This window comes from Trichechus manatus, unplaced genomic scaffold (assembly GCF_000243295.1).
Source record: "Trichechus manatus latirostris isolate Lorelei unplaced genomic scaffold, TriManLat1.0 scaffold00050, whole genome shotgun sequence".
In the NCBI taxonomy this organism is placed as follows: domain Eukaryota; kingdom Metazoa; phylum Chordata; class Mammalia; order Sirenia; family Trichechidae; genus Trichechus; species Trichechus manatus.
Window position 1 is genome coordinate 8,870,502 of NW_004443986.1, and position 23,426 is coordinate 8,893,927.

Below are 23,426 nucleotides of genomic sequence, written 5' to 3' on the forward strand. Positions count from 1 at the left end.
CATTTTCAAATATCCTTTAATATTACACTGCATTGAGTATTACTATTAAGACTCTATGTTTTTATGCTATTAAAAAAAAAAAAAAGGAAGATACAGGTATCTGTCAATCATTGAATTGACCACTACTCAATAAGAACATGCGCCAGTGAAGATGGGATGTGAATGTACAAAATCTGTCAGCAAGTGGGGACAGAAGAACAGTCTATGGAAATGTTAGAACGAGGAGTTATTATAGCACTGGATAAAGAGGGAGATTTTATAAACTTTAACAATCAGCCTGGTGTTAGGCAAAGCTCTCTCTTCTGGGAAAAACATCCTAGATCATCAATCAACCATGAAGACAAGAATGTTGTGTAGGTTTATTTTAGGGGAAAACACATGCCACTTCTTTCCTCTTGGCTGACAGACGCTGAATAACATATTCAGTGGGGTTAAGACAATCAGCGTGGGCCGAGCCAGCCACTGACGACAGGACAACACAGCATCCAGGAGGTGGCAAAGGAGAAGACAAGGACAAAAGCAAACCATGTGGAGATATCAGTTCTGAGAGAAGACAGGTGCATCCTGTGAGGATAGCTGTGGAAGTCTTAAGAGAATGTAAGCAGCTTGAAAATACCACTAAAAAAAATAAGCATATCTTCATTACCTGAAATACAGCCAACGGACTTATACCATTATGAGCTAGTATTTTTAAGATGGAACCTTCATTATAAGAGCACTCAGAGATTAGATGAACAAACCTTCCAAGAGAATATCATTATAGCCTTTAGTTTTAAACTATTTCAATTTTGTTCAGTAAAAAAATTATTACACAAAACCAGAAAGGTAGAGGAAGTTGGAAATAACCATAATTTTACTAGCATGTGAACCAGTCCTTGTTGGGCTCTGATTTCATTAGTAACATCTACTCTAAAATCCTATTCTATCATGCATGTTCTCCTAAATAGGTGCTACGTGTTTACAAAAGGAAAAGGGTAAAGTCAAACATGGTGCTACGTTAAAAGAAAAACTTGTCAAAAATCAGTCAACTAAAAATGAAAAGCAAAAATTTAAAGGACCACAAATGCAGGAGCAATTCCATACGTGTAAAGGTTACTTTTTTTTCTTCTAAACATGAAAAAAGGGAAGTCTTATTCTCCACTGTTAAAAAGAATTAGCAATCTACCTATTTCATTTCTCATGACAAAGCAGCATAAATATCTTCTTTTTGGAATGTTTCTGCCCTAAAGTAAATGTGCCCTTTCAACTGGGGCAGACTAAAGGGATGATTACTAACTAATTAGTTGTCATCTAGTTGATTCTGACTCATAGAGACCCACATGTGTCCGGGCAGAACTGTGCTCCACATGATTTTCAGTAGCTTATTTTTTGGAAGTAGATTGCCAGGCCTTTCTTCCAAGGTACCTCTGGGTGGACTTGAACCTCCAACCTTTTGGTTAACGGTCAAGTGCATTAACTGCCTGCACTGCCCAGTGACTCAAATGAATGATTAGAAGGCTACACACCTCACAAAATCCCTCACATTGGCACTTCCAAGTGTCTTGTCAACATTTGATATCCCCTAACCTCAAGTACATATACTTAAGAAGAGGGCTTAAAACTACTACAGTTTCTTAAAATGTGCTATTGGTAACCAGTGATTGCTACTAAAAGTTGATCGTCAAGGCTGGAAATTTAGCCAGACCACTAGAGTGATAAAAGACACTCAACTTGCCTGACCAGATCCAGGGGTTGACCATTTGTAGGTTTCACACAGAGTTAAATGATGGGAAATAATCGTAACCAGGTTTTTGGAATCATACACCCTTCAGAAATGCCTATTTAATCTTAAATGTATCATTCAAAGATGATAAAGCAAACAAGAAGATCTATAAGGCTAAGATAAATAATTTAACTCTGATGTAAAAAAATGGTAGCGGCTTTCTCATCTTTTCTAGGTGGTTAAAAGTAATAAAGTTAAATGAAGCCCTGACATATGCTACAATATGGATGAACCTTGAAAACATCATTCTGCGTGAAATAAATAAGTATAAAAAAAAAATGTTGTATGATCCCACTTACATGAATGATCTAGAATGGGCAAGTTTAACGGTTACCAGGGGCAGGTGGGAGAGAATGGGAAAGAGGGACTCATTGCGTAGGGAACACTGAGCTTCCTTTTTTTTTTTTTTAATTATTTTTTATTGTGCTTTAAGTGAAACTTTACAATTCAAGTTAGTCTCTCATACAAAAATTTATACGTACATTGTTACGTGACCCTAATTGCTCTCCCTATACTGTGACAGCACACTCCTCCCTTTCACCTTGGACTCCCCGTGTCCATTCAACCAGCTCCTAACCCTCTCTGCCTTCTCATCTCACCTCCAGACAGGAGCTGCCCATTTAGTCTCATGTACCTACCTGAGTAAGAAGCACACTCTTCACCAGTATCATTTTATGTCCCATAGTCCACTCTAATCTTTGTCTGTAGAGTTGGCCTCAGGAATGGTTTTAGTTTTGGGATAACAATGATTCCGGGGGCCTTGTCTTCCAGGGCCCCTCCAGTCTCACACTGAGCTTCTATTAAGAATGATGGGAAAATTAGGAAATGGATGGTGGTGGTGGTTGAACAACATGATGAATGTAATTAATATCCCTGCACTGTACATGTACAAAATGCTGAATGGCAAATGTTTTGGTATGTGTTTAATAACAACAAAAAAAAAGATTAAAAAAAAGGAACTAAAACATAATACACCAAACCATTTTATGCTATTTTGTATTATATACATTTCAATCTCCCAAAGAAATTATAAAATATATTGGTACACAAATAACACTTTCACCTAAGTCCCTAACTAGTTTACCCTAGAAACAGAAAAGAAATGCTATTAGTCTATAGCCACTACTTGAAAAATTACAAGTTTCCACTCTACTCTTTTCCATTTCCAGGAACAAAAGTGGAAAACTGGAATGTCTTTTCACAAATCACATCTTTAGTCTCATAATCCAGAACATCATTACCAAGAGTGGGGCATAGCATAACATGAAAAACCCGACTGGGTTTTGGAAAACCTGGGCTTGCATTCTGGCTGTCGACCTGTATGATCTCAGGCATAGCACCTACTCTCTAAATGTTGAGAGAGGGACAATAAGTCATTCCTCCTGTGACGAACACATGTTGCTCTGCCTGCCCAGCATCCATTCTCGATTCTGCTGAGTTTCTTTGTGGAGCCACACCTGCCCAAACCTCAGCCCAGTATTCTGTGTGGGGGCTGACATGACCTCTCTCCACCCACCCACCCCAATTCTCCTGCCCTGCTCCAGGGGTGGGCATTTCATCCATCTAACAAGGTCCCTTACTGAGACTTCTGTTGGGGCGAGCAGGAAAGTGATTCTCTTTGTGCTGAGCTTGCTACACTCCAGAAATTTCCTGAGTCAAACTTCTTTTTGGTTTTCAACTTGCATTCCTGTCACTTACACCTGAAAACACTTCTGAATAAAATAATCCTAAGGTTGTGATTAAGGTTAACTAAGGCAATTAATGAAAATATTAATTGCTATAATTAAATATTAGAGCTGGAAGGAATCTCTAAGGTTATCAGACTCCAGACCAATCCACTGATCATACAAACTGGGATGATTCAGCTAAGGTCACAAAGACATTTAAAGGCAAAAACAGAGCCTAGAACCCCTTGTTTCCTTTCCAAACCTTAATATTCTAGATACTTAGTTTTAAAACACTTAACTAACTATGTGTTAAGCAGATACAGGGTGAAATTTAAAAACTGCCAAGATGATTTACCAATATGAGATTTCTGGCTTTCCAGAAATGGAAGCCCACCATAGCACAAATTTCATACAATCTAAAGATAATGAGAGCTAAAAGTGCTTTGGATGTGGACTCCCTGGAAAAGGGAAGAAACATATCTCCCAAGACACTAATTAGCTAATGTTAGCAGAAGAATAAGCAATCCAACAAAGAAAAAGAGGTGCAAGGATAGCTGTGCTAATTTCTGTAAATTCTGTGCAGGCTTAACATGCCCTCCACATTCACTAACATTAGCTCTTAGAGGAGAAAACTGTTTAAAGGCACATTCTAATGGCTTCTTAGAAAATTACGACAAAATGGATTTTTTACTAAGCTAGAGCTTTGAATCCTTTATATAACCTATTGATTGGCAGTTACTTTTATTTCTGTTTGTATGGTGAGATGAAACCAAAAACTTTTCCATTATACTAATTCTCATTTTAATAACCCTTCACAGTTAGACATAAATCTGGCATGACCACCTGAGCCCTAATTAACAGTTTTACTGCAAGACATAAGATATTAGGGTAATCAATTCCTTCTGTCAAACCCCAGATGTGCCAACCATCATTTTAATATCTTTATTTAAATTAAATGTACAATAGCTTCTTTTTCTTCTTTCTTCAAAGAAAAAAAAAAGCCCTCAAAATATTTTTAAAAAACAACAACAAGCATACATAAAAAGCACCATTCTACAACTGGAACTATATTTAACTAAGGTTCTGCCTGACGGTTCTGTTTTTTAATCACCTCCTAACTTCACAGTAATACGTTTTTCTTTTTTAGACAGTCATTGACTCATTAATGCTTTTTATTTATGAGACATGTTGGAATTTAAAAACAGCAGGAACCATGTTTGTCCTTGCTCACCATTGTATTCTCTGTGCCTTACAGTGTCCCTTACACTTAGGTGCCCATTTGAATGAATGAACGCAATACACGTGACTTAGGCTCTCTTCAGAGCCTTGCTATTTTTCATCCACTCTCAATGTCAACTCAAGCACTGAGAATGCAGAGTGAAGTAGGTGGTATCTCTAGTATTCCCATATTTGGAGTCTTTGAAATTTTGTAATATATACCTTGTTAGTTATTTTTACCTTTAGATTTCTGCCTGATTTTGTCTTGGTTTAGGAGGTTGGGGAGAGAAATGTCTTTGTTCATCTCTAAAACAATCTTCTTTGCTTATATCACTTTTCTAATCAGAAAACATTATGTTTAATTAAAGTCAGGAGACAACCAATGTCACAAAACAATATGTGTATTAATTGTTTAATGAGAAATTAATTTGCTCTTTAAACTTTCACTTAAAGCACAATTTAAAAAAAAAAGGAAGTCAGGGACAAGAATGTATCACTGATACACTGATATTATGCAACTTTATACTGTAATGTCCTAGCTAAAGAAATAATAAAAGAAAGAAGGAAAAAAGAGTTAATGGATTGGTAAAATAGAGAGAAAACAGTAAATATTGGCAGGTGATATAATTTTCCATGTAGAAAACCCAAGATAACTTTAAAACAAGCTATTGGATTTCGAGTTCAACACTTTTGCCAGACACGAAATCAAGAGCTCTCATAGAGCAAAATAATCTATTAGAAAGATAATAGAAAAAAATAGTTCATTTATAACAGTAACCAAAACCATAAGGTATGTAGAAATACCAAACAAAAAATGTGCAAAACCCTTATGGAGAAATTTTTAAAACAGCACTGAACTCCTTAAGAAATGGAAAGGTATCCTATGTTCATAGATGAAAGCATTTATTATCGCAAAAGTGTCAGATTTATCTAATATTCTATAAATTCAATATATCTTAAAAAAAAATCCCTATAGGGGTTTTCACGAAACTTGAAATTTTAACTCCAAAACTATGAAGAGAGCAAGACGAGCAAGGAGAAGAGATGTGCCTTATCTCCCCAAAAAAGTCTTATTAAAAACTTTTGGTAATTAAAACAGGATAGCGTAGTTACAGGGAGGCAAATAGATCAATGGAATACAGAGCCCAGAAATAAACCCAAGCATATATATATAAACTTCATATATGATGGAGTTAGTATTATTGACTGGTGGGTAAAGAAGCCAATGAATGCTAGTAAGTTAAAGGCTTAGAACTAAAAAAAATAAAACTTGATTCTTAACAAACATCGTTTTAAAAGCTGTTTAACATTCCATCATATTGATACATCAATTTTACCATTCCTCTATGATGGGGACTTAAAGATTGTTTCCAATTCCTTGCTGTTAATAAAAGCACTGCAATGGATATCACTGATATGCATTTCTCTGATTATGTCCTATTGTCAGACCTCTAGTTATGGTATTACTGGATCATACAGTTAAGGATACTGGAACATACTGAAAACTGCTTTCCTGAAAAGACTGTATAAATTTATGCTTTCATTAGTAGTATATAAGTGTGAGATCACTTCACTTCCTAAGAAGTTGTTAAAGTTTGTATTCATATTCCAAGCTCCACAGATCAAATAAGCAAGGCAAACAGACATGCTGACATTATACAGTGACATCAAGACATAATAAACTGACTTTATAATTAATAATCTTTTAGTCTGCAAAACCTAGTGTGTATGGGTCTTGCTTACTTCATCTTCCTTCACCCCCAGAAAGCTGAAACTTCTTAGTCTGACATCCAAAACCTACCTCTTTCTGCCTTGTCCACTCTGCTCCAGCCACTCTAGCTCCTTGTTTCTCAAACATATCATACACAGTCCTTCTCCCCAAATGCTCTTCTGTGGATATCCGCAGAGCTCACTTCCTCACTGCCTTCAGGTCTTTGCTCAAATGTTCCCTTATCAGAGGTCTTCCCTTCCCACTCTGTGCAAATTAACTACCCCCTTCACCAGCCTCCCTATCTATATTTACCTGCTGTCTTCTTCTCCAACACTATTTGTTTCTGATTACTTCCCTAAATTATCCTGAAACTTTAAAAAACCGGTTTATGGTAAGGAAAATTTGGCAATGGATATTGGTGATGGTTGCACAACATGACTGATGTAATCTGTCTCACTGAATTGTACATGCAAAAAATGTTGAATTGGCAAACGTTATATTATCAATATTTTTATAACAATAAAACAAAAACAAAAAACCAACCTAATCCTATAGCCCAAGGCACTGCCATCGTAACTCTTACAGAGTGTACACTTTTTTCTCCTTATGATTATATGAACCAAGATCAGCTCTAGCACAATTTCTTTCTAAGCCCTCACTGCTACCTCCCTTATACTGCTGTACTTGCTCCATCTTGGCCTCTACTTCTGCAAACACCTAGCAGTCTAACGCTGTTCACTGAGGAGCCCTGTGCACACTGCCCTCTCTGTTCAATGCCCTGTGGGCCCATATGGCTCTTCTTTGCATCCTCCTCTTCACTGCCTTTATCTCACCCTGTCTCTGTGTCCTCCAGATCAGCCAAATCAGAAATAAAATCATATAAAAAAAATCATCTGAATAAAATGAGTGTATTTGCATTAGCTGTGCTTAACTCAAACAGTAACTGAGATAAATGTGACTTCTTACAGTTTCTAACTGGAAAAAAGAAAGATGTAAGATGTATGGTTTGTGTTCTTGAGACATTTCCATTCCATTTATTTCTTCAAAATTTGTCATCACTTTGAGTCTGTCATAGTCTTTCTGCCTGAAAAATTTCATTCTCATTTAGTATTATCCAAGAAGCACCTCTCTTCTATTTTCCATTCCATTCGGCACAGACCTCCTCTCCGTGAACAGTAAGGAACAGTAAAGTATGCCTCCTTATGCCACTCCTCCTTTCTAAGGAAGCTTTTTTCTACCTCAGCGAGTCTCCATTTCAGATTGAATTTCAACAGACCATGGCTGTTTCCCCTTCAAGATGTATTTAAGAGCTTTCTTTTCCTTTCCACACATCACTTCCACAGATTATTTCTGACAGGTACTAGGAAACAGATCCACACAATCAGACCTATGAAAAATGCTTGCTTTTAAATATTGTTAGGCAATTAAAAATTACTTTTTTAGAAGAAACTACTTTGAGATGAAAAATATAGCTTTAAAAAAAGACCATCTTTATGGTATTCATTGTTTTCTGGGGTTACAATATGTAATGCAATGTGGTTTTCTTTTATTGTGTACTTAGACTCTTTCCATGGTTGCAGTAATCTGCCAAAACATATTTTTAATTTTTAACTTCATTTCCCTTTGAAATATAAAATAGAATAGGATAAAGTAGTGACATTTTAAAAGAACGATATAACATCCTGTGCTATTATGACGGCTAGAATACATGATTTTAAAAACAAATGGCAAGGGGGCACCCCAGCCTGCATTAGCTGGAAGGGTTCTCTTGATAGAGGCCCCACCTTGAGGCTCCAGAGGTTAAAAAGACAGCTCAAATGCAATGGATGGGGGTAAGCCTCTAAGCAGATTGCACCTCCGAAGAGAAGCTACAGTTTGAACAGAAGGCTTTAGCCTCCAGCTCCTTTCAGACATCTTCCGAGCAGCTACGTGGAGGAAAAGCCAGCACAAGGGATCAGTCAACAAATAGGACAAACCTGACCCGAAAGATTTTCACCAGAATTTTGACACTGGCAAGATCAGAGAGATGGTGAAATTACTGGACTAAAGCAGTTCCAGGCCTTCCTGAACAAGGAATTTAAAATCTGTCTCAAAACTCTGAAAATAATGAAGATGCTGTGGTTCTGGAGGATTTAACCCAAATGAGGAGGAGACAGGTAAAACATACAGACAAAACGCACTAATGGCACTAGGCTCAGAAGGAAGCAGTCTGGAAGGAAAAGTAGGAAAACTACGTTTCCCTTGCCCTACATTATGCATAGGGTCAACCCAAGGAGTCCTCCTGTCCTCAAAATGGAACCCAATGGAAAGAGGATGGCCACCATGCTTCTGATTGCAAGGCGCCAGTTTCTACATGTACCATTTAGTGACACTGATTGCATTCTTTGAGTAGTGCAACCATTCTCATCCTCTTTTTCTGAGTTGTTCCACCCCCATTAACATAAATTCCCTGCCTCCTAAAGTTCTAATCTGGTCTTTCGAGTTGCTGTTGTCAATTTGATCTCATGTGGCTAGTTCTTGGAAGAGCTTAGTGCTCAAGGAAGATATATTTTACTAGTTGAGCTGAATTGTTGTTTGGTTTTGAGGGGACTTCAGGAGATATTTTTGGTTTAAGATTTGGGGATTGTCTCAGGGCAATCATTTCAGGGGTTCATCTAGCTTTTGTGGCTCCAGGTCTGGAGTCCATTAGATTTAAAACTCTGTTCTGCATTTTCCTCCTTTTGATCAGGGTTCTTCTATGGAACCTTTGATCAAAATGTTCAGTAACGGTAGCTAGGTGTCACCCAGTTCTTCTGGTCTCATGGCAGTTGTTCATGGAGGCAACTGGCCACACATTGCACATCCTCCTCCTATTCCTGACTCTCCTTCTTCCTCTGTTGCTCCAGGTGAATGGAGATCAGGTTGTGCCTTGGATGGCTGTGTGCAAGCTCTTAAGACCCCAGGCACTATGCAACAGACTAGGGTTAGAACAGAAGCACTGAACACGTTGTTGTGCTGAATGACAGGGATGTCCCATGAGACCATGACCCTGGGCCTCCAAACCAGGAAGCTATGTTCCAGAAGGTTTTGGTTGTGCACGGGCAGCCTCAGTAGCTACTCTTTTTTTTTTTTTTTGTCATTGTTGTGAATGTGTCTGGCATACAACTTCTGCCAATTCAGCTTTTTGCAGCTGTGCAACTTGTCGACAGTGGTTACAATGGTCGGCTGTGCAACGCTACCCTTGATCAATACAATCAACATTAACCCACCCCCCACTTTGCTCTTCCCTCCCACCCCTGGTAACCACTAGTAAACTTCGTTCTCTAGGAAACAAAACAAAACAAAACAGAGTGATACTTCTCTACATCCTACACCAAAACTTCCTAAGATACACTCAGCTGGCTGCCCAAAGGTCAAAAAACCAAACCCACTGCCATTGAGTCGATTTTGACTCATAGTGACCCTATAGGACAGAGTAGAACTGTCCCATAGGGTCACCAAGGCTGTAAATCTTTACAGAAGCAGATTGGCATCTCTTTCTCCCACAGAGCGGCTGGTAGGTTTGAACTGCCAACCTTTCAGTTAGCAGCCAAGTGCTTTAACCACTGTGCCACCAGGGCAGCTGGCTGCCCACTTTACGATAATATGTGAAATATCCCCAAAGAATTAAAATCTTCCTCCAGACCCATAAAGACTACTCACCAGACTTCCTTGCTTTCAAAGCAATAACAGCTGCTAGTTCTCTCTGCATCTAATAAAATATTAGGAGAAAAATCTAATTAGAAGGAGAAAAATGTAGCTATCAAAAGCAGTATTTTGTTTTTAGGTATGTAACCAAAATTAAGAGCTGTTGCAGTTAAATCTAAGTTTGCTGCCTTCATTTGATTATTATTATTATTTTTAACTGTGATAAATATATATGTAGCAAAATATTTGACATTTCAACAATCTTCACGTGTACAGTTCAGTGACATTAATTATGTTGATCATGTTGTTCAACCATTGCCCTTATCTATTCCCAAATTAACCCCTACGTTGGAATTTTAGGCCAAAAATCTGGAAGAACTGTATTGACTTACTTTAGAAAAAAAAATTAGACAGTTGAAGGCCAGAATGTATACCCCGTAAAACACTGGTATTTATGCCATGATGATGGGAAGTTCCTCAAAAACATAACATATAACATTCAGAAAGAATGCAAATACAAATTAAATTATTAAAAAAATACACAATACCATGACGAAAATATTAAATTCAGTATTATTTATTTCTCAAAGATTCCAGTTTATACAGGTATGCTAGAAAAAATGAGATCGGTGATCCTGGTTTAATTGGACTTCAGGTAAATACAATGAATGTTCCCTTGAATCCTTGCTGTTTTACAGTAACCCTTTCAGATAATAAGTCACATCAAAGCAGGTGTCAGAGACTCGCAGGACAGGAGAAATAGGAAGAGACAAGATGACCTTTAAAATCCTAAATCCCTTAAATTCCACTTATTTGTCCAGACTCTTGGTCTCTCTCACTCTTTACTTTGAATGTTTAAATCCTTCGTTAAAAGCATTCTCTAAAGAGGAACATATAACAGAGACAAAAGAGATAGCCACAGTCACTTTCAAAGGAAACACTGAGAGGGGGCAAAAAAGAGATAACCTGAGGATACTCTTTGGGAAATCTATGTTTGATAGCAATAAAAATTCCATAATGACCAAGCTCTTTCCCCTTTAGGGCATAATCTTTTAAGCTTAGAAGTGTGTGTGTATTCAGGTGTTTAGAGGTAGTGGGGCGGGAGGGAGTTTTAAAAGTCATGCAGCTTAATACACCACACTGACACTTCCGAGTTCCTGAGTGGTGCAAATGGTTAATGCGTTTGGCTGCTAACCAAAAAGTTGTAGGTTCGTGTCTACCCAGAGGTGTCTCAGAAGAAAGGTCTGGTGATCTACCTCCAAAAAAATCAGCCACTGAAAGCCCTTTGGATCACATTTCTACCCTGACACACATGAGATCACCATGGGTTGGAGTTGATTCAATGGCAACTGTTTTTTTAACGACACCTGAAAGGAAGAACATGTGAGCTCAATATAAATTGAAGATCTGCCATCAAATTAAATTTAAATTAATTTACTTGAAAGTGAGGGTAGCAATGTGCTAGACACTGGGGCTCCACTTAGGAGGGCTTTCACAATGGCCAGGGCCTCATCATCACCTCTGAAGAAGAAAGTTTCCTGGGCACTGTTTTTCCTGCCGTGCTTTGACTGGCTGATTAGTTTGGATGCTGTTTAAAAGTGAATATTCTTAATTTAGTTGACTCATTAATACCTTAAGACTCTTTCAGAAAAATCATACAGTAATGGAAAGCCAAGGAGCCCTGGTGGCACAACGATTAAGCACTCAGCTGCTAACCAAAAGGTTGGCAGTTTGAACCTACCCAGTGGCTCTGTGGGAGAACGACCTGGAATCTGCCTCCGTAAAGATTACAGCCAAGAAAACCCTATGGGGCAGTTCTACTCTGTCATATGGGGTTGATATGAGTTGGAATCAACCTGATGGCTCACAATAACAATAACAATGAGAAGATAATCAGTCACTCCCCAACTTTGGGAGTTTGGCTCTAACTATGCTCATGATTAGAAAATTTGAAGTTGAAGAACTGTATTGATCAAGAGGGCTGGGAGAGATACAAATGATAAGTGACATTAGGAAAACCTTTTTTAAGTATTTGTATGTGCACTAAATGAATAAAAACCGCAAAAAAAAAATCAGTTATTGTCTATTTAATATATTTTAAATTTATTGCATGATTTGCATCTCTTTTCAGGATTTTCCTCCTTCACACTGTCACAAATAGTTGGGGTGGAGGCAAGATGCAGATTATAAATATTCACTAGGATCTTCTGTCAATGGCTTCCAGAGTTTATGGCTTCCCAGGGAAGACTCTACTATGGTCTCAGAGATGGGAAGAAACCAAAGACAGAAAATGATGCATGAAGTGGATCATTTTTGTTTCAGAGCATCAAAAAACAGTCTTCTGCACCCTCCTCTGTCAGTTTTCCATACTTAAAATCATCTTTCTGAGATTTGTGGTTTTGTTGTTGTTCCTCTTCTTCTAATTAGAAATAAGGCTCAAAATATAGATGTCTCAGAAAAGGAAATGTATTATATTTCCAACACTGTATAACACTACATCTATTATATCTTTTCAAAGATTTGGTGGGGAAAGAAAAGAGCAAGAAAACCTTAGAGGATTTTGGGCGAGCCAGGAAAAAGATGAGAGGTGGGCAGTGGGAAAGGTAAGAAGAACTGCACAGCTTGATTTAGAAGGAACCTGAGCTTTTTTATAGAAAAACAGAAAAACAGGTGGAATTATTAAACACTACATTCTCTGAGTCTTTGTAGTCAAGGAGGATATGAGTCTTTTACGCTAGGGAGGGTATAGAAGAGCTTCTATGTTTCTGCCTCAGGAAAAAACAAGTTTTTCATGAAAAACCAAAAGGTAGGTTGCTCTTCCTGCAAAACATAAAGGGGAAATTTTGTGCGATCAGGCAAAGCACAAACTAGTAAGTGTTCATATATGCTCCTGTAACATCTTCATAGTACTTTTTTAAAACACTCTTGTTAGTTTCCATCCAGTTGGCTCCAACTCATGGCAACCCTATGTATAACAGAATGAAATGTTGCCTGGTCTTGTGCCATCTTCATGATCATTGGTAACTGGACAACGTTCTGTTGTGATCCATAGGGTTTTCATTGGCTAATTTTCAGAAGTAGGTCACCAGGCCTTCTTCTAGAAATACACTAAAACCAAACCAAACCCATTGCTGTCTAGTCAATTCCAACTCATAGCGACCCTGTAAAACAGAGTAGAACTGCCCCGTAGGGATTCCAAGGAGCAGCTGGTGGATTCGAACTGCTGACCTTTTGGTTAGCAGCTGTAGCTCTTAACCACTGTGACATCAGGGAACCAAAAACACACTAGACATCATTTTAATTTATCATTTTTAATTGTATGACTAAAGTCTGTTGTCTGTTGTCTGGATGGAAGCTCCTCAGAGGCAGGGGCCTGTTTGCTGGAGTGATGTGGGGTCACAAGTCAAGGAATGCAGGCACTTCTAAGTATTAGCATTTTAGCTAATTATTTTGTATAGAAGAATTGGAAGATATGTTAGGTCCCCGGTTCTATTAGTTTCCTATTGCTGCTATAGCAAATTACCATAAATTTGTTGTTAGCTGCGGCCGAGTCGGCTCCGACTCACAGAGACCTTACGTATAACAGAACGAAATGTTGCCTGGTTTAAGCTACACATGTAGTGGCTTAAAACAACACAAATTATTCTTACGATTCTGGAGATCAGGAGTCTGAGATGGGTTTCATGGGGGTAAAATCAAGGTGTTGACAGGGCTGCATTCCTTCTGGAGGCTCTAGGGAAGAATCTCTTTCCTTTTCCAGCTTTGAGACCTCACGTCACTCCAATCTCTGCTTCCACTGTCACATCTCCTTCTCTGACGGTCCCTCTTTGCCATATAAGAACCCTTGTGATTACACTGAGCCCACCTGGGTAATCCAGGATAATCTTCCCATCTCAAAATCCTCAAACACTTGGAAAGCTTTAAAAAAAAATTACTGTTACTTGGGCCCTAAGTCAGAATCTCTGGGAGAGGGATGCAAGTGTCAGTATTAATTGTTCTAGATTGCAGCCAGGGTTGAGAACACTGCACTATTCATCAAGACATCCCAGTCTCCTCTAAGACTCAGTATTTCAATCTTATAATCATTTCAACTGATGATCAGTCTTTATTTTTCATTTTGTTCTCCTCTAATTTAATTCATTCTTAAAGAGGCATGGCCTTCACTGTGTTTTAGATATAAAATTATGCTATAATCCAATCAAATGATAAGATTCAGATAATATGTCTGCAGTTTGACAGATAGGATTTACTCAAGTACAAAGAAAATTCCAAGGAAGCTTTTTCAGAAGCCTAAACTTTAAAATATAGTTTACTCAATATGAAAAAAAACTACATAATTCAAAACACACATGCAGCTTCGCGTATATTTGTCCTTGTGAGTATCTAAATAGAGAATTATTACGGGACTGATAAGACATATCCAAATTTTCCCTTCCTCTCTAGATACTCATCAGAAACTAGAGTCAGAAACATGTTGAAATGTTTTGACTTTCTATCTCCGATAACCACCAGGGCTGTTCACAAAATGGCCCTGAAATCGGATGAGAATCAGAGCCAGTCTTATTTCCAGCGTTTTGTGGAACTTTTTTTCTCTGGCACTTTAATAGTGCCCTCAGCCTAAAATCTGAATGCTCACAAAGCTGTTTTGCATCAGAGCCAAAACCCAAGAGGCCACAGAAAGTGTCAAATGCAAACTCTGAGCGCAAAGGAGTATCTAGTGAAAGAATTTAGCCGAGAAGACCTGAGCAGCCTTCCTGGAAGAAGAGGCCCTTGAAAATGAAGTCTGAAGTTGGACAGAAAGTCAACGAAGGCCGTTTTGGGAGGACTGAACAATATTGTCAAAGGTCTTGGGTAACCAAAGGGTTGTCTCTACAAACTAATTTTAAATAGAACCAGTAACTCAGAAATTTTCTAAAGGTTATTTTAGTAAATCTTTTCATCTTTTTGGAGCCCTAGTGGTGCCTAGTGGTGCAGTGGTTAAAACCTCGGCTGCTAAACAAAAGGTTCAGCAGTTTGAATCCATCAGCCGCTCCTTGGAAACCCTATGGGGCCATTCTACTCTGTCTATAGGGTCACTATGAGTTGGAATCGACTTGACGGCAATGGTTTTGGTTATTTTTGGTTCACCTTTTTATTTTGACACCATAACAGAAATGTTTTTGAAACACAGAACCCACTGTCTCAACTTCCTAAATTAAATACAAGAAACATAATCTCCCCTGTTTTATTCCCAAACATAGTTACATTTAAACCATTACATAATCTTTAACTAATTGGGACTTTAAGAACTTCTTAAAGCAATCAATGTTCTTTTACATAAGACACAAGCTCAGCAGTAACAGTGACTTGACTTTTCTCTTATGAAGGAGCACATGTGGGCTAAGTAAGAATTCTGTTTGTTCCTCAAAGGCCCTTTTTTCTACTTCCAATTCATTACGTTCTAAAGAGCTAATATTGCCACAAGTCTGGCACATGAATAATTCCGCAATTACCTCTTAATGTCAACCAATAATTAGAAAATTAAGAAAGTTATATATCTGTCTAGACACTACTGCTCTCCACCTATTTAACAAATAGCTGATTTTCCAATAATTGCTGTCACCATATCAAAGACGTGTTTGTTAAGCCTGCCGAGATGATAAAATAAGCTTACACTTACTCATCTATTCCAAGGCTATTAGGAATATTTTAAAGACCTCTTTTTTGTTGTTGTCGAATGTATACAGAAATATCTACTAATTTTATTATAGCTCAGATAATAACTAGGCCTTTCGAAGACTAATATATGGCCTGAAGCGGCCTGAAGCCAACAAGATGAACTGGAATAAAGTCTTACACTTAGGTTTCTAAAATCTGTTATTTAAGTCGGCTACATGTACATCAGGAGCTCTGATGGCACAGGGGTTAAGCACTAGGCTGCTAACCAAAGGTCTGCCGTTCAAACCCACCAGCTTCTACATGGGAGAAAGATGTGGCAGTCTGCTTCCGTAAAGATTACAGCCCTGGAAACCTTATGGGGCAGTTTTACACTGCCCTATACCACTGCTGTGAGTCAGAATCAACTTGACGGCAATGGGTTTTTGGCTTACATGTGGATCTAGTTTGAGAGGGCTTCACGTTGAAAAGATCTGATAGTTTTAGTTGATCACAAGCATGGTATGAGTTAACAACGGGAATGGGATTACTTAAAATGAATAATCGTGTTTTTAGGAATATTACTAGAAGCATGGCATTCAGGTCACAAAAAATCCAGAAAGGTCAACATTTAGACTGTATTCAGCTTTGGGGACCATTTGTTTAGGTTCATGAGGAGTAGACAGCATCCACAGCAGGACAATCAGGAGGTAGCTTAATGTGATGGACACAGCAGTCCTCATTTACCTTGTCCTCCCTGTGGGATTTGACACTGTTACCCATTCCCTTCTTCTTAACCACTGGGAGTCCATGACATCACATGCTCCAGGCTTTTCTCCTTCCTCTCTGGATGCGACTTCTCTTCTCCCAAGGCTCCCTTTTTCCAGTGCTTATCTTTATATTTAGATGTTCCTTAGTGATCTATCCTCAGCCCTCTTGACCTTCTTTCCTTTCTAGATTTTCCCTATGAGATCTCACTCACTCACATGGCTTCAATTATATATCTCTCCAGGCCAGATCTCCCGGGCCCTAGAGCCCCATATCCATCCACCTCCTGGACATCTGTACTAAATGCTCCATTATTAGTTCAAACTCAGCATGTCCAAAGGAACATGCTCTAAGGGAAGACATGATCATTAGCTTCATATATTCGAAAGTTTGAGGAAAAAATTCAGACCATAGGAGATAAGTTACTAAAAGGCATGTTTTGAATCCACCTAAGAACTTTCAAATAACCACAGCTGTACTGTGGAACAGTCTACTATGTGATGTTCAGTAGAAGATGCTTTATATGGGAAGGTAAACAATGGATGTACCTAAACCAAATTATTCTAAAGATTTGTCTTATGAATGCCCGCCCCCTTTTCAAATCACCCCAGCATCAAAAGAGAACAAGGGTGAGGCTCCTGGGGATGGTGCGCGATATCTGCCAGCCTACAGTTGGTGATTTTATGACCACCTAGTCCACCAGACAGATGTAAATCCAAAAAAAAAAAAAACCCATTGCTGTTGAGTCGATTCTGACTCGTAATGACAATAGAGGTGGTATAAATCTTAACAAACAGAAAAAATAATAATAACTGTCAAAGGACATTTCTTGTTGTGGAAATCTGTTAAAGTTCATGATGCAAAGAGCAGAGAAGTTATAGATGTGCTGGCTAAAAGAAATTTGAAAAGAGTAAGCTAACAACACAGACTGATCTTTTCAAAAGAGCAGACATATCTGCTTCTTCAGTTTTCAAAGCAGCACTTACAACTCCTGGATCAGTAATTTCCCCAAAGCTGGTCAACATGAATATCCTGATAAAAATTTCATATCTACGAAATATAATTTTAAGGAAATATGAGTATGTTGTACTTTCTGATTGTTGCTATAATAAATAAAACAATCATCACATTTACATTATTACACTTATAATTTTTATGTCTCAAGTTATTTTTTCATTTTCTGGTAAGTTAAGAATATTTTAAATCTATACATTATAAATTGTTCTTCAATGGATTTACATGATATTGTTTATTTAACAAAGTATCTCCAGAGATTTAACATAATTTGCAAACTCAGCTGTCACCATGCCTTTTATCCCATATTACGTTATCATTCTTTACATTGTAAAATGTCTTTTATCAATCATTGTGCTTTTTGGAATTAAGGTTCTAAACTGTAGCAATAGTACCGCAACACCAGTCATGTCCCCAGTGTTGTAAAGATCTTTTGTGGTAGAGGCCTCCCATCTGTAGGGACAGGTTCTTGTAGAACCTGTAGGGATGTTACATTAGAAACACTCGCATTAGGATGAACCCAGTTCAACTTAGATCTGTTCCAACTAGATAGTATATCAGTCTAAAACAGCTCATCTGTGAGGGCTTCCTGGAACAACAAGATTCCAAAATCAAAATCCCAAAGCCTAAATCAGGAGTAAGAAATCTCCATTTGTTTTATGCCAACCCTGAGGGCAGTTCTCCAGGATTCTAGTTGGTGGAGTCTCTACCTCACAGGGTTGTTGTGAGGATTAAATGAGTTAACATATAAAAAGCATCTGGAACAGTGCCCTGACACACAGTGCTATCTGAATGTTATCTATCATCATCAACATTATCATAACATTATTATAATTAGAACAGTTGAACTTAACAATAAAATATAATAGAAGAAGTTCATATTCCGTCCTTAATTGCTTTAATGTATCATATGCTTAAGCCCCATTTAATTCCACCTAAATTATAAACTCCTTGACAACCAAGACTGCCACCTACCCACCCCCATTCCCATTGGAACTGGCATGAAAAGGACTTCAATTTTCATTGAAAAATTATGAACGGAGTTTACTTTCAGAGTTTACTTTAAAAATAAGCATTTGCAGCATTTCTGTGAAACTCTGAAGCTTTAATAAGTGCATGAAGGACAGACTTTAATTTTAGAAATTCTCTTTGAAACTTCAGAGGTGTCAATCAACTTAACTAGCTGTGGCCTGGCAGCTTTTGAGATTCAAGAGATAACTGGTGTATTATGAACCAAAAGATTGTGGGTATGTATTCAACAAGGAATGTGTTGTATTAGTTTTCTATTTCTGCTGTAACAAATAACCACAAATTTATTGATTTAAGATGGCACCTACTTATTATTTCACAGTTTCGTAGGTCAAAAGTCCAGGTACAATGTGGCTTAGCTGAGTTCTCTGCTTAGAGTCTTGCAAGGCCAAAATCAAGGCGTCAGCTGGGCTGCATTTCTCACTGGAGGCTTGGGGGAGAATCTGCTTCCAAGCTTTTTCAGGCTGTTGGCAGTCCTCTGTAGGACTCAGGTGCCCGTTTCCTTGCGGACTGTCAGCTGAGGGGTGCCTGTAACAACTAGAGGCCTCTCTCCATTCCCAGCATATAGGCCCCTACATCTCAGAGCCAGCAATGATGTACTGAATCCTTCTCATGCTTGGAAGCTCTCTCACCTCCTCTTCTGCCACTTCTCTTTGACTCCAGTCAGAGAAAGTTCTCTGCATTTGAGGGTTCATGTGATTGGATTGGGCCACCAAGATAATCCAGGTCTGTAGCCTTAATTAGCTTTAATCAATATTTAATTACTAGTTCTGGTCTCAAATACCTTGTCTCTCTAATGGAGATGATAACACACCCTGCTACCGGAGACTGAAGTGTGATTGAGCATGAAAGTATTAACAGAGGGCTGCACAAGATAGGTATCAATAAAAGTTAACCTTCTTAGTCTCTCACCCATTTCTCACTTGGTCTTCCTAAATCCTAATAAACACTTGGAAACAAGTTTCTTCAAAGATTTCCCCACACAGAAGTTCATCTCTATGTTGTTTATAATCTCAAAAGAATGAAAATAATCTCCATGTTTGAAAATAGGGGATAATGGTAAATCCATGGAATGGGACACTATGGAACCATTATAAACATTCTAAGAGGCACTGAAAATATATCAAGTGAAAAATACAGATCATGAAAGTTTTTTTTTTTTTGGTAGAAAATACATAAAGACGCAAGAAAAATAACCTCAAAAGTAATGACTACTAAAATGTTAATAATGGGTTATTTCTGGGTGGCTTCATTATGGGTGTTTTTTCTTATCTAAACATTTTCAAAATTGTAAAGTCTTTATATTCAAGCTAAACAATCCAAGTGTAAGATAAACAGAAAGAAAACTGCAAAGCTGATCCACAAGAATGATAACTTACTGCCTAATTTACCATCGTTTTGACACTTACAGATATGGGAAAAGAATTCACATTATTCCTATCCGGTATCACATAAAATTTCATTTTATTCGAATTTTTACAATATAAATAACATAAATTAATTTAAAATTTGTCTATTCCATTATCACCAAAAAAACTCAAGTAATTTTCACTTTTTTATATTGCCTCTTGTTTCCTCTCCATGTATGAACCTCCTAATCAAAGCTATAACACTAACTTACATATGCAAAATTACATTTCATCTAAGTACGTATAAGAGGTTCTTCTGTTCTAAACAAATGTACAAAGAAGCAGCCCAATGTGGAATGTTCATGGATCATCCCTGATAAACAAACTAGGCCCTCCTTTTCTTCCCCCATTCCCAAAAGATTCATTGAGATATGCTTTACTCTTGAATGGGTTCTACACATTCATACCTTTCTGAAGAAATACTTTTAAATAAATGTTCCCCCACTGGGATCATTACAGTAGGTAAAACAGCTTCTCTTATAATGCTCACCAAAACCAAATTCTCAGGGTTAGTGTTAAATTAGATTGCCACATAATCAGGACAGGCTCAGATTTTTTTTTTTAAATTAGAGATAATGACTTAGTAATTCATTTTAAGAAGGTGTATGTTTTTGTGTATGTATATTACCATATTTGGGGATCTATACTGAGGATGAAGAAAATCATTTGATATACAGTTGACATAAAAAATATAAGCATTTTTTATTGATAAAGAATTTGTTACCGACAGGGATCTATTTGGGTACTGACATTAGTGGGCTTGTCCAGTGTTACTGTGAGATCTGATCAGGAAAGCCTAAGGAGCTTTAACCAGCTCTCCAAGTAGACCTACAGCTCTCCTAGAGACCTACAATCCATAGCCCAAGGCCCTCTGAGCACTCTAGTGGGATGAGGGTAGCTCTATAACACAATGAAGGAAGGTACTAACAAGTCCCATGGTTTCTTATAAACAACAGGAACAAGTAATACTATGATGGAAATGTACTATCCACTTGTGCTTTTTTAATGCTCCATGATACCAGATCTGTCTTCTCAGGCCTCATTTGACACCTTTTCCCAGAACTCCATCTACCTGGCCTTCCCCAAATCGCATATTAGCTCTCAGGCTGATGGAAGAGTTGCCGCCAGCCTAAGGATTCCAAGTATGAACTTTATGTTCCCTATAGACAAGAAATATAAGGTAACAAGATGTTCTTGATCCTGTGGCAGCCAGACAGAAGGTTAGTCATTCTCTGGGGAAGTAACTTACTTTAATTCTCTGAACAGATGTGCCCACTCAGGTCTGTGAGAGACTGAGAGAAGGGGGATCAACTATCACTCGGTTTCTCCATTCCCCAGAAAGAAAGAGGCAGATAGCCAGGAAACAAGTCGAATGGAAACTAATTTTTTAATAAATTTTAAAAATGTATTTCCTCCAAAAATAAAGTCTATTAAAAATATTTCTAAATGTGGTAAAAATCATCACCTGATTGGGCTCACCATGTGAGAGACTTTGTCATCGTGTGACAGATTCTCCCCACTTTTACTAACCTAGGATTAGTCCTAGACATTGCTAATCTGGCATATTGTCTCTGAAATTAGTCCTAAAATTCTTTTTTTTTAAAGATTCATCAAAACCCAAATCCCATGCTATTTCTGCTTCCTGAACCAATATCAACTTGGGAGTTTCCAATCAAAAAAGTTGTCATGACTAATTTCAGATACTACTGTTCAAAAAAAAAAAACGTCCCGAGTGTATCAGATCCAAAGTTGTAGATTCTTCAAGAAGGACAAACTAAAGGAATCTTAGCTATTTTATATCCTTCCTGCATGAAGATAGGGTATAAATAGAGTCCTGTGAAACATACACTTTAGAGAAAATGACTGAAGTTTTAGGTGGGAGATTAGACATGGCAAAGAAGGAAAAGAGTTTTAAATGAGTAAAAGCACAATACCAAAAAAAAAAGCAATATAGAGAATGAGATAGCTGAAAAGACAGAGACTCCAGAAAAGTTTTGGGTCTCAGAATTTCATCGTGTTATGCTTTTGGTGACAGAGAACAACTGATTGTTCATCAAGACCCAGCTTCCTGTGGCTCTGTAACAAATATTTCCCAAGAGGACGCCATCTAGGGAAAGAAGACATGGGGGAAGAATCACACAGGGGCTTAAGCACAAACAAAAAACCAAAAACCAAATCCTTTTCCATTGAGTCAATTCCGACTCCTACCAACCCTATAGGACAGAGTAGAACTGCCCCATAGGGTTTCTGAGGAGTGGCTGATGGATTAAAACCGCCAACCTTTTTGGTTAGCAGCTGTAGCTCACTGTAGCTCTTAACCAAAGTGCAGGCCTTAATTAATGAGAATAAAACCAGATTAGTTTTACCTTTGAAGTAGGAACCCAAATGGGAGAAAAAGTGAGAACAAGACTTTTACTAGAAAGGATGCTAGAGAGCAAGACAGAACAAGTGCACAGGTGATACGAAAATGGATGGAACTGTGTCACAATCTCTGGGCACAGGGCAGGGAAAAAATACTTTCATGAAGTTGACATTGTAGAGCAATGCGTTATAACCTTTCTCTTTTCTTTTTCCTACAGAGATGCAAAAAGAAATTCCATAGCAGACTCCTTTCACCAAAAGTTACATCTTACCATAGCTGTTTGCTTTTGGGGGCTTCAACTGTTTCTAGGTCTTCTAGGACTTAAAGCAGTTGCCTTCATTTATAATTTGGGCTTAACTGGCAAGTAAGATTTTAGCTTAGTGGTATTTCTCAGAGGGGTGATAACTTATGCTTGAGGACCTTATGAGAAGGAATTTAGAAAATACAACTAAAATCATCAAAAGCAGATGTTCTACATCGAAGTTAGATCAACTGAAGAAAATGAGCAAGGGGATAGAGCAGAAACATACAAACAGAGAAATCTAAACTGATAAAAATTATAAATCGGCTCTCAAAAGGAATCTGAGAGGGTAAAGGTGCCTTAGCAAATGGTCCCAGAGATTTTGTTCTCATCTCCACAGATCTCTCTTCCTAAATTCTGCACACCTGATTTGTAATTTTAATTCATTTCTCAAGGTATAGCCACCCTAGCACGTTAGTGTTTTCTGCTCTACAAACGCTCAAAATATTCTCTTTCACCATCCAAGTGATCACTCAGTTGCTGGACCCAGCAGGACAGATGACCACAAGCCCGTCCTTTGATGTTGTTGTTGTGTGCCATCCAGTCCATCTGACTCATAGTGACAGAGGAGAACTGCCCCATAATGTTTTCTTGGCTATAACGTTTATGGAAACAGATTGCCAAGTCCTTCTCCCACGAAGCTGTTGAGTGGGTTTCAACCGTCAGCCTTTTGGTTAGCAGGCAAGGGCTTAACCATTTGCACCACCAGGGCTCCTTTGTCCTTTCATAAGTGACGCTAATGTCACTATAGGAGCCCTGGCAGCGTAGTGGTTAAGAGCTCGGCTGCTAACCAAGAGGTTAGCAGTTCAAACCCACCAGGCGCTCCACAGGAGAAAGATGTGGCAATCTGCTTCCATATAGATTTGTTGTTGTTAGGTGCTGTCG

General features: G+C 38.1%; 1 protein-coding gene across 2 annotated transcripts in view; it reads right to left on the reverse strand.

The window, feature by feature from the left end:
- The window catches only part of RAPGEF5 (Rap guanine nucleotide exchange factor 5), a 282,757-nt gene that overhangs the window by 156,942 nt on the left and 102,389 nt on the right, over positions 1-23,426 (reverse strand). For both annotated transcript variants that reach the window (XM_023732311.1, XM_023732312.1), the window contains one exon: positions 10,040-10,088. In XM_023732311.1, coding sequence (XP_023588079.1) covers positions 10,040-10,088 — 49 coding nt within the window. The remainder of the gene's footprint in view (positions 1-10,039; positions 10,089-23,426) is intronic.